The sequence below is a fragment of the Coregonus lavaretus genome, assembly GCF_964263955.1.
Source record: "Coregonus lavaretus genome assembly, chromosome: 18".
NCBI lineage: Eukaryota > Metazoa > Chordata > Actinopteri > Salmoniformes > Salmonidae > Coregonus > Coregonus lavaretus.
The window spans coordinates 15,764,305-15,776,944 of NC_140005.1; the positions used below are offsets into that span (position 1 = coordinate 15,764,305).

General features: G+C 41.5%; 1 protein-coding gene across 1 annotated transcript; it reads left to right on the plus strand.

The window, feature by feature from the left end:
• Positions 1-6,569: 6,569 nt before the first annotated feature.
• Positions 6,570-7,954, plus strand: LOC311145739 (C-C chemokine receptor type 6-like; the record flags this gene model as incomplete). Its single annotated transcript, XM_084182026.1, has 3 exons — positions 6,570-6,905; positions 7,046-7,456; positions 7,574-7,954. The coding sequence occupies 3 exons, from the start codon at positions 6,570-6,572 to the stop codon at positions 7,952-7,954; spliced, it is 1,128 nt and encodes a 375-aa protein (XP_084038152.1).
• Positions 7,955-12,640: the final 4,686 nt, after the last annotated feature.

Sequence of the window (12,640 nt, forward strand, 5' to 3'; positions counted from 1 at the left end):
TTCCCCTTAAGAGGCATTAGAAGAAGACTAAAAAGGATCCATAAAACACATTTGGTGAGTCATCATAGTGGTCTCTGACTTGTGGTCTGATACGATCGAACAAACTTTAAAAAAAAGGTCCAATGCAGGCGTTTTTATCTCAATATCAAAACATTTCCGGTACTTTGGTTAGATGACATGAAAATAGAGCTCTTTGGCCATGCACATCAAAATCCACAAAGAAATGGTTAATTGGCCACAGAATCAACATTTTGGAATGGCCACCTCAGTCTCCAGACTTGAAACCCATTGAAAACATGTGGTTTGAATTGAAGAGGGCAGTCCATAAGCGCAGATGGAGGGTGTCAAGGATCTGGAAGGATTATGTATGGAGGAATGGTCTAAGAATCCGGCCCAATGTGTTCTCCAATTCATCAAACATTTTATTTGAAAGGCTCAGTGCTGTTATTCTTGTAGTATTGAAAGGTATTGAAAACAGGGGTGTCAATAATTTTGACCGCTACCTTGTTGAGAATAAAACTATTACACATTTTTTTTTTTTTTTTAGGGGTAGATTAGCTTTGATATTGAAGATAGATTGTGGCTTCCATTAATGTAATTGTCTGTATCATTTCCAATCCCCCATATTTTTTTTCTAAACACACACTACCAGTCAAAAGTTTGGACAAACATACTCATTCAACGGTTTTTCTTTATTTGTAGTATTTATTACTTCGTAGAATAATAGTGAAGACATCAAAACTATGAAATAACACGTATGTAATCATGTAGTACCCAAGAAAGTGTTAAACAAATCAAAATATATTTTATATTTGAGATTCTTCAAATAGCCTTGATAACAGCTTTGTGGCACTCTCAACCAGCTTCATGAGGTAGTCACCTGGAATGCGTTTCAATTAACAGGTGTGCCTTCTTAAATGTTAATTTGTGGAATTTCTTTCCTTCTTAATGCGTTTGAGCCAATCACTTGTGTTGTGACAAGGTGTGTGTGTGTGTGTGTGTGGGGGGGGGGGGGGGGGGGGGGGATATACAGAAGATAGCCCTATTTGGTAAAAGACCAAGTCCATATTATGGCAAGAACAGCTAAAATAATCAAAGAGTAACGAAAGTCCATCATTACTTTAAGACACGGTCAGTCAATACGGAACATTTCAAGAACTTTGAAAGTTTCTTCAAGTGCAGTCGCAAAAACCATCAAGCGCTATGCTGAAACTGGCTCGCATGAGGACTGCCACAGGAATGGAAGACCCAGAGTTACCTCTGCTGCAGAGGATAAGTTCATTAGAGTTACCAGCCTCAGAAATTGCAGCCCAAATAAATGCTTCACAAAGTTGAAGTCACAGACACATCTCAACATCAACTGGGGACTGTGTGAATCAGGCCTTCATCAAATCAAATCAAATTGTATTGGCCACATGCGCCGAATACAACAGGTGCAGACATTACAGTGAAATGCTTACTTACAGCCCTTAACCAACAGTGCATTTATTTTTAAATAAAAAAGTAAAATAAAACAACAAAAAAAGTGTTGAGAAAAAAAGAGCAGAAGTAAAATAAAATAACAGTAGGGAGGCTATATATACACAGGGGTACCGGTGCAGAGTCAATGTGCGGGGGCCGGCTAGTTGAGGAAGTTGAAGTAATATGTACATGTGTGTAGAGTTAAAGTGACTATGCATAAATAATTAACAGAGTAGCAGCAGCGTAAAAAGATGGGGTGGGGGGGGCAGTGCAAATAGTCCGGGTAGCCATGATTAGCTGTTCAGGAGTCTTATGGCTTGGGGGTAGAAGCTGTTGAGAAGTATTTTGGACCTAGACTTGGTGCTCCGGTACTGCTTGCCGTGCGGTAGCAGAGAGAACAGTCTATGACTTGGGTGGCTGGAGTCTTTGACCATTTTTTGGGCCTTCCGACACCGCCTAGTATATAGGTCCTGGATGGCAGGAAGCTTGGCCAGAGTGATGTACTGGGCCGTACGCACTACCCTCTGTAGCGCCTTACGGTCGGTTGGCGAGCAGTTGCCATACCAGGCGGTGATGCAACCGGTCAGGATGCTCTCGATGGTGCAGCTGTATAACATTTTTAGGATCTGGGGACCCATGCCAAATCTTTTCAGTCTCCTGAGGGCGAAAAGGTGTTGTCGTACCCTCTTCACGACTGTCTTGGTGTGTTTGGGCCATGATAGTTTGATACTTTCTATTGCTTGCAAGAATTTTGTATAATAATTTAAATTGAAATATTTAGTTTTGAATCCTGCGTCATTTTATGTGCCATGGAATCGGTACATCGAAAATCTATTCCCAACTATTTTGCAATCTATATGGCACAGCTTTAAATGTTTTGTTCCTGAAATGAAACTGGTATACTTTTTTATTTTATTACAATTTTCTTTAGCCAATTTTGGTCTTTAACGCAGGGCCGACAGACAAGTTCCTTACTTTCTCCCCCTTCAACTTGCCTCTTCCATTTTTTCGGTAATGTTGCAATTAATTTGTTGTAATTTTGAGTAGAGCAGACATTGCCATATATTTTTGTTTGCTGCATGTGTGACATAACTATTACATGTTAATGAAAATCTCTCTGAGCAAACGATTAGTATAAAATAATACAATTTCCCAAAACATTTTTGCATACAATAAAGCTCAGAATTTGAATGATTTATTTTAAACAGTCATTTTTGCTCATCTTTATCAAGGGTGTCAATCATTTCAGACCCCACTGTATATATAATATGGTGTAGTTCAATGTTTTACAGGCTTGAACTCTTTTCAATAATGTTTATCGTCCTTATCAAACAGAAGTGAAACCATAGTACTCATAGTGTTGACTCCTGATAATAGTCTGTGAGCTGATTCTCAATGTGCTTATCTTTGATTACGACCAGCAGGCTCCACTAGCACCACTTTTACCGCTTTTAGTCACATGCCCTGTACAATGTGTCTTAGTATCTCCAGCCCTGGGTCTGAAGGATCTGGGGCCGGTTTCTCAAAAGCATCTTAAGGCTAAGTTCATCGTTAAAACCATAGGAACCTATGGTCCTAAGATGAATGTAGCCTTAAGATGCTTTTGTGCTTTAGATCAGACAAAACACAGTTGTTACTCACCTACACGGGCCTTGATGTACTCTCAGTCACAACAGAAAATGGGGTCATTCACAACCAGCAGATGTTCTCAAGCTCTGACATGTTCGTTTCACAGTAAATAGGGTTGCCACTCTGCAGCTGAACACATTCACTGCTTGGCCTCAAAGACGTAACATGGTAAATGTACATCTATGACACTCAAATTAGTATACGTTAAGTTTGATATGGTTACATAAGACATCAAAAGGAGGGAGGTTAGTCAGGGAGGATGGCTGGGCATATAACTTGAGCGTCTAGGAAATCAAAGGTTGCGTGTTCAAATCACATCATTTTAGCTAATTAGCAAATACTTACTACATTTTAGCTACTTAGCATGTTAGCTAACCTTTCCCCTTATCTTAACCCCTAACCCTTACCTGAACACCTAGCCTAGCTAAAGTTCGCCACCTAGCTAACATTAGCCACAACCAGGGGCGCAAATTTGGTTTTAGAAGTGGGGGGGACATAACCTGGCAGGGGGTCTAAAGCTAATTTCCTGCATTTCTACACAATGTAATATGACCCTTTTGGAGTCACTTTTATTGTAAATAAGAATAGAATATGTTTCTAAACACTTCTACATGAATGTGGATGCTACCATGATTATGGATAATCTGAATGAATTGTGAATAATGATGAGTGAGAAAGTTAGACGTACAAATATCATACCTCCCAAAAAATTCTAACCTCCCCTGTTATTGAAATGGTGAGAGGTTAGCATGTCTTGGGGGTATGATATTTGTGCGTCTGTAACTTTCTCACTCATCACTATTAATGATCCATTCAGGATTTTACATAATCATGGTAGCATTCACATTCGTGTAGAAGTGTTTAGAAACATATTCTATTCTTATTTACAATAAAAGTGACTCCAAAATGACACAATACATTATTTCCCATTAATTTCTATTGGGCACAAAATAATCTGAAACACAACCAAAACAAACAGCAAATACATCAAACAAATTTGTAGAGTCACAAGCTTGATGTAGTCATTGTGCGCTATGAATGTGGGACCAAATACCTAACTTTTTACTACTTTAAAAACACATACAAGTGAATTTCTCCAAATACTTTTGCTCCCCAAAAATGGGACTACAGTATGTACAAAAAGTGCTGTAATTTATAATTGGTTCACCCGATATCGATGAAAATACCCTGAAATGAAAGCTGAGAGCCTGCACCAACTTCATAGTCATTGTTTTATTTCAAACTTTTGGAGTATAGCGCCAAAATAAGAACATTTGCTTCACTGTCCCAATAATTCCGTAGGGCACTGTAATTCATATCATAGGCCTAATATTACTGTAGAGCTCTTTTTATTTGAACACAATATACACAAACGTATGTGGACACCCCTTCAAATTAGTGGATTTGGCTATTTCTGCCACACCCATTGCCGACAGGTGTATAAAATCGAGCACACAGCCATGCAATCTACAGTGCTATGAAAAAGTATTTGCCCCCTTTCTAATTTTCTCTACTTTTGCATATTTGTGATACTGAATGTTATCAGATCTTCAATCAAAACCTAATATTAGATAAAGGGAACAAATAACACAACAATTACATATTTATTTCATAAACAAAGTTATGCAACACCCAATTCCCTTGTGTGAAAAAGTAATTGCCCCCTTACACTCAATAACTGGTTGTGCCACCTTTAGCTGCAATGACTCCAACCAAATGCTTCCTGTAGTTGTTGATCAGTCTCTCACATCGCTGTGGAGGAATTTTGGCCCACTCTTCCATGCAGAACTGCTTTAACTCAGTGATGTGTGGGTTTTCAAGCATGAACTGCTCGTTTCAAGTCCTGCCACAACATCTCAATTGGGATTAGGTCTGGACTTTGACTAGGCCATTCCAAAACTTCCAATTTGTTGCTTTTTAGCAATTTTCATGTAGACTTGATTGTGTGTTTTGGATCATTGTCTTGCTGCATGACCCAGCTGCGCTTCAGCTTCAGCTCACAGACGGATGGTCTGACATTCTCCTGTAGAATTCTCTGATACAGAGCAGAATTAATGGTTCCTTCTATTAAGGCAAGTTGTCCAGGTCCTGAGGCAGCAAAGCATCCCCAAAGCATCACACCACCACCACCATGCTTGACCTTTGGTATGATGCTCTTACTGTGGAATGTAGTGTTTGGTTTTCGCCAGGCATAATGGGACCCATCTCATCCAAAAAGTTGACTCAAGTTTGCAAAAAAGCACCTGGATGATCATCAAGACTCTTGGAAGAACATTCTATGGACAGATGATTCAAAAGTATAACTTTTTGGACAACATAGTTCCAGTAATGCCTGGCGAAAACCAAACTCTGCATTCCACAGTAAGAACATCATACCAAAGGTCAAGCATGGTGGTGGTGGTGTGATGGTTTGGGGATGCTTTGCTGCCTCAGGACCTGGACGACTTGCCTTAATAGAAGGAACCATTAATTCTGCTCTGTATCAGAATTCTACAGGAGAATGTCAAACCATCCGTCACTGTGAAGTTGTCAACCGTGATGGAAAGGTCTTTGAGCGGGCAGGCCTTCTCCGGGAGGAAGAGCAGTTCCATCTTGTCGAGGTTGAGCTTGAGGTGGTGGGCCGACATCCAAGTTGAGATATCTGTCAGGCACGCAGAGATGTGTGTCACCTGGGTGTCAGAAGGAGGGAAGGAGAAAAGTAGTTGAGTGTCATCCGCATAGCAATGATAGGAGAGACCATGTGAGGATATGACGGAGCCAAGTGACATGGTGTATAAAGAGAAGAGGAGAGGGCCTCTTTGAAGTCAGAGGGGACGCAGACAGTGGTCAAGGATGAGTTGTTGAGGGAAGTGAGAAGGTCTCCAGAGATGGTCTGGAGAAAGGAGGAGGGGGTCGAATGGGCAGGTTGTCGGCCGGTCAGACCTCACTAGTCGCAGGATGTCATCTGTAGAGAGAGGGGAGAAAGAGGCTGTCTCATCATTGTTGGTAATCAAGCCTACTACTGTTGTGTCGTCTGCAAACTTGATGATTGAGTTGGAGGCGTGCTTGGCCACGCAGTCATGGGTGAACAGGGAGTACAGGAGGGGGCTGAGCATGCACCCTTGTGGGGCCCCAGTGTTGAGGATCAGCGAAGTGGAGATGTTGTTTCCTACCTTAACCACCTGGGGGCGGCCCGTCAGGAATCCAGGACCCAGTTGCACAGGGCGGGGTTCAGACCCAGGGCCTCGAGCTTAATGATGAGCTTGGAGGGTACTATTGTGTTGAATGCTGAGCTATAGTCAATGTGTAAAATAAGAAATGCCACATTGTAGCTACAGGCTTACAATAGTTCACAAATACTGTGATGTTTATCTCTTTTTTTTTTGTCATGGACTTGATTGTACAACATGAAAGAGTAATTTAATGACTAAATCATGATAGAAGGCTACTATATTCTACAGCAAGATATTTTTTCTCCACAGGTGATAAACATGGAGGTGATGAATGAGACATGCACAGATGCATATGATTATTATGACAACCCAGAAGACTGCACTAAAGATTATCCAGATGATAACGAATATATCTGTAACCTGAATCCCAACCGTGATATGGAGATAGTCATACAGACCTTCGTCCATTCCATCATCTGTGCATTCGGTCTCTGCGGCAATGCATTGGTGATAGTCACATATGCCTTCTACAAGAAAGCCAAGACCATGACGGACGTGTACCTTCTGAACGTGGCGGTGGCAGACCTGCTGTTCATCGTGGCCCTGCCTCTCATCATTTACAATGAGCAGCATTACTGGAGCATGGGCTCAGTGGCCTGCAAGGTACGAAGTTTTCACAGTTCCTAATGAAGTTCCCAATACAGGTTCTAAAGTTCAAAAGTTGGTCATGTTACTGTGAAGTGAAAGTCACATTTCCACATTGCATGGACAATGTTTTTCTTCTTTTTATTTTAATTTCTAAGGTTTTGCGAGGAGCCTACAGCATCAACCTGTACAGTGGCATGCTCCTGCTGGCCTGCATCAGTGGAGACCGCTACATCTCCATCGTCCAGGCCAGGCGCTACTTTGGCCTCCACTCCCGGACCCTGATCTACAGCCGCCTAATCTGCACAGCCATCTGGGCTCTGGCCGTAGCCCTGTCCGTCCCCACAGTCATCTACAACGAGCGGGTTGAGGAGACCATCTGGCCGGAAGAGACTATAACCGTGTGCCAGGCGCAGTTTGAAAGTAACAGGACTGCCCGGTTGATTAAGGTGCTGGTGCCTAGCCTGCAGGTGGCCATGGGGTTCTTCCTGCCCCTCCTGGTCATGGTCCTCTGCTATGCCAGCATCGTCTGGACCCTACTGAGGGCCCAAAGCAACCAGAGACAGAAGGTTCAGTCATAGTTCCAGTCATAGAATTAGAATGTTTAATTCTAAGAATATATTTGTGTCCAAGTTAATGTTTCTTATAGGGCCAATTAAGTTGATCTCATCTTATCTTCTCTTCAGGCGGTGCGTGTGGTCCTAGCCGTGGTGGTGGTCTTCATCGTGTGCCACCTGCCCTACAACGTGGCACTGCTCTATCATACGGTGGCGCTGTTCCAGCAAAGGGAGTGTGAGGTAGAGAAGGTCATCCTCACCACCCTCACCATCACCAGGAGCCTGGCCTACCTCCACTGCTGCCTCAACCCCATCCTGTACGCCTTCATCGGGGTCAAGTTCAGGAGCCACTTCAGGAAGATCCTGGAGGACCTGTGGTGCCTGGGCAGGAAGTACATCTACCCCTCTAGACGCTCCTCACGCATGACCTCTAACCTCTATATCCCAGCACACAAGTCCACCAACGGATCCAACAAATCCAACGAGAATGGCTCGTCGTTTACCATGTGAAGATGGGAGTAGGTAGAGATTGCCTCCAATTACTATGGGTGATGATAACATAGTTAGTCAGGAAATCCAGTAGTGAGTATTTGTTTGCTACTGTAGCTACATAATTTCCTACAGTATTTGCTGTATTAGTCCAATTGAATGCTCAACGCTACTGTATATTGAAATTGCTCTAATTACAGAAAATAGCTTACGGTTGTGAGTGTGACTAAATAAAAGCAGGCCATTCTACCTGAGAATTGTTGAACTTGGACACTGTCTCGTTGGCCTAACGTTATATCCTAATTTGACTTTGGTGCAGGTCATGTTCTTCACATTACCGTCTCTGATAAACACATACTATATCAAATAAAATGAAAGTATATTTGTCACATGCACAGGATACAGAAGGTGTAGTGAAATGGTTACTTGCATAGCGGAGTCTTTTGTTTAGACAAGTAGCTAGCTAGCTAAACAATTAACCATAATCCCAACTCATAACGTTACTACCCTGCATGAAGATGCAGGTAGCTAGCCAACCAGTTTCAATGTTAGCTAGCTAGCTAACATTAGGCTATAACTAGCAATGCAAATGGCTCTGAGATACGAATAATATTACTACATAGATCATACATGTAGCGTTAACTAGCGAGCCAGCCTGCTAACATTAGCCAGCTAGCTAAGAATATGTTTTAACTTGAAATGAAAACGACTTTCTAACAAAATTTGAAACGTATAATATCTGAAAATGTAGCTAGCTAGACTATCTTACCCGTATACATGGATGGACGCTTCTCCCTCTCTGTCACAGATGCCATGGTTGCCCTTAGTTTGAAGATGTAATCCGGAGACAGGTGTTTTATACAACAGCCTTCTGAGTGTTTTCTTTTCGACTCCCTCTGCATATTTGCAATCAAACACCAGAATTTTCTATCATACTCTAATTCCACCGGGCATTCCACTGATTTCAAAACTCAGTCCTCCAGAAAGTGGAGCAACACTTTTGCAGTTCTACTATGTGATATCTTTCAAAAAAGGTTTACCTACACATACTGACCAGCTCATGTTATAGACAGAAGCGAGCTACATGGCAGACCAATCCGAACTCATCTATCAGCATGTCCAGCCCATCCATTATCTCAGCCAATCATGGCTAGCGGGAAGGTTCCTGTCTTTTTCCGTGGCTAAACCAACTAGGCTCGTAATTTAACAATTGTATTTGTATTTACAGATGGCATACAAGTTTGTTATTAAGGCACATGAAAGTTGACATGAACTAGAAGGCATTTCTGCCAAAAAACTGTTTTTTAAAAAGTTTACGTTCAAATGCCTTTCCTGTGCAGTAGTGATGCGCGACATATGCCTAGTTTCCTGATACAAGTCACATTTTTGGGACCAGGGATGTACAGTACTTGATGTCAAATTCTTACGGTGCCAGCTTGGCAACCCATCTCTGCTCACAAGCATTGAGCTTCGCTTTTGTCAGGATGTATGTCAAGGGATTGTTATCCGTCCAATACGGTCAACTGCTGCCCCCATAGCCAATGACGGAACTTGTCGCAGATAGCCCATTTCATGGCAAAGAACTCAAGCCTGTGTGCAGGATAACTCGTCTGGGCATAACTGAGTGACTTTTTTTTTTTTTTTTTTTGGGGGGGGGATGGATCAGCTTAATATTGCAGATAGATTGCATCTTCTATCAATGTAATTGTCTGCATCACTTCCAATCCCCCATGTTTTTTTAATTTTTTTATATATATATTCCCCTTTATTACTTTTCAACCCCACCATCCTTTCCCTGCTTGGAGTAAATTAGTGAACAACAACGCCCAGGCCTCTACTTCCGGTCTATACTTACTATCTACACCTTATGGACAGAGTTAATTTTACAATAATTCTATATCTATATATATATATATTTATTTATTTTTTTGCTCCTGAACTTCTTCTACTCTCAACCTCTCCGATCATTTTCATGATGTCCATCCGGTTTGCATAACTGAGTGACTTGCTCGCGAAGGCTATTGGTCTCGCTGTAGATCCCCCTTTTTGTACCTGGGATTGCACAACACCTAGGCCATTGCTGGACACCTCCACAGTTGGAAGGGTTAATTGAAGTTGGGGTGAGCCAACAAGACCTTATCCAGCAAGGCTTGCGTTAGCTGGAGGAAGACCTGCTTGCACTCTGTTGTCCAGTCAGCGGCCTTCAATTTCCTGACAGGTGAGCGTCGCTTCTTCATCTTGCAGCGTGGAGCCTTGTGCCCAGTTGTCAACCAAAAGTGAGGCTTTGCGATGGTCGAGCAGTCTTCAATTAACTGTTGGTAATACACCACCATCCCGAGGAATGTTTATTCTGAGGGGATGTCAGTTCCATCTTCCATCAGGTCAACTTCCATCATGCCTGCAATGGCCTTCACTTTCTCAGGATCTGTAGCTACGCCATCCGCACTGATGATGTGCCACAAGAACATCACAGACCTCTGCAAAAAGTGACACTTTCGGGTCGAGCTTCAAATTGTGAGCCTTAAGACGTTCAAAGACCATTTCCAGTCGCTGCAGAGCCAGGTCTTCAGTGGGCGCCTAGACCAAGATATCAAGGTAACACAGCAGGCTAAGAAAGTTCTGATCTCCGAAGATGTTTAGCATCATCCTCATGAATGTTGCAGGACTGTTACATAACCCCTGTGACATACGGTTGTATACATACAATCCAAATGGCGATGTAAATGCTGTGAATCTCCGGTCATCCTTATGCATTTCCACATTGTAGTAGCCAGAGGTAAGGTCCATTGTCGAGAAAAAGGCATTTCCACCTAAAGCAGCCAGCGCGTCAGCCTGGTGAGGGACTGGGTGAGCGTCTTTGATGGTGCAACATGCAGAAATCAGTAGCGCTGCTATAGACGACATAGAAAAGGAGAGAAATTCAAATGAATGGCCTCATGTATTATTGCTTAATTGAAATTGCTATGGGTTTTTAAAAGAATTACATTATTTTGTATATTTTGTATTGTGAAATGTTGAATTATTCCTCTGTGTTTATCAATGCCAATTTCGCAGCATTATAGGCTTTTTTTGGTCAAAATGTAGCAAAGCATTACTAAAACATGTAACTGGATGCAACCTAATACAAATACTGTATGTTAGGTCTCTAAATTAAATGTATGCCTAGGACAGATTTATCTCACAAAAAATTAAAATAAGCATTCACTAACATTTCCATGGGATGATTTGCATATACTAGTCTTTTCAGCAAAAGTAACTTGGTGCCTGAGGGAGCTTTTCCAACAGAAAGACCAGACATGGAAGAAGGGTGTGATCTTATTGGGTGATAGGAAGGAATAAATCCCTAATTGATCCCTGTGCCATACATATCATTACAGCCTTGGCATACAGTGTACTGTTTTTATCATAACAAGCACAGTACTCCGATCCCTTCCACATTTCCAATATCACTACAAGACACATTAAGACCTTTCTCTTTATTCTACTAACATCCTGTTTTTGATTCAACCACCAAGGTTATTTAGGAGCTTTTCAGGGAAAGGGGACATTTCAACAACATAGTTTTGGTTTGTGCAAAATTATAGGAGCGAAAGTAAAGACTGCAGTTATCCACATGAAAGTGTTTGTGTTGAGCATAGTTAAAAAGTATATATTAAAAGACGCATCTTCCTGACCACCTCCGGAGATAGTCAAACTCGCATTGTGTCTGTATATCTTACAAGTGTAGACTGCTCTGGACAGTGAAGGAATTTAAATCATCATTATCCTGCCCTCTAAAATAATTGACAGGTGACACCATTGACTTATAGCATCAATACGTGTCTTAAAATAAATACAGATGTTGAAAGAATATCTGTCAAACAATTTGCATACAGGGAGGGTCCAGGATATCTGGTCACAATGCGGACACAGTGGACAGATGACACATTTATGTACCGTGTAGATGCAACGGCTACAATGTGGATAAGATCAGGACAAAGGACTGTCGTGATGTGACTTTCATTTTCACTCTATTAAATGAATCATGTAACAATTATCTCATTAGGATTTTGGGGCACCAGGGAAGAAGTTGTTTAACGAGTTACCATCTCCCGAATTAAACTCTTAGAAGATATATAGATATATACACTACCAGTCAAAAGTTAGGACACACCTACTCATTCAAGGGTTTTTCTTTCTTTCTTTTTATTTTTTACATTGTAGAACAACAGTGAAGACATAAAAACTATGAAATAACACATATGAAATCATGTAGTAAGCAAAAAAGTGTAACAAATCAAAATATATTTCATATTTGAGATTCTTCAAATATCCACCCTTTGCCTTGATGACAGCTTTGCACACTCTTGGCATTCTCTCAACCAGCTTCATGAGGTAGTCACCTGGAATGCATTTCAATTAACAGGTGTGCCTTCTTAAAAGTTGTGGAATTTATTTTCTTCTTAATGCGTTTGAGACAATCAGTTATGTTGTGACAAGGTAGGGGGGGTATACAGAAGATAGCCCTATTTGGTAAAATACCAAGTCCATATTAAGGCAAGAACAGCTCAAATAAGCAAAGAGAAACGACAGTCCATCATTACTTTAAGACATGAAGGTCAGTCAATAAGGAACATTTCAAGAACTTTGAAAGTTTCTTCAAGTGCAGTCGCAAAAACCATCAAGCGCTACAATGAAACTGGCTCTCATGAGGACCACCACAGGAAT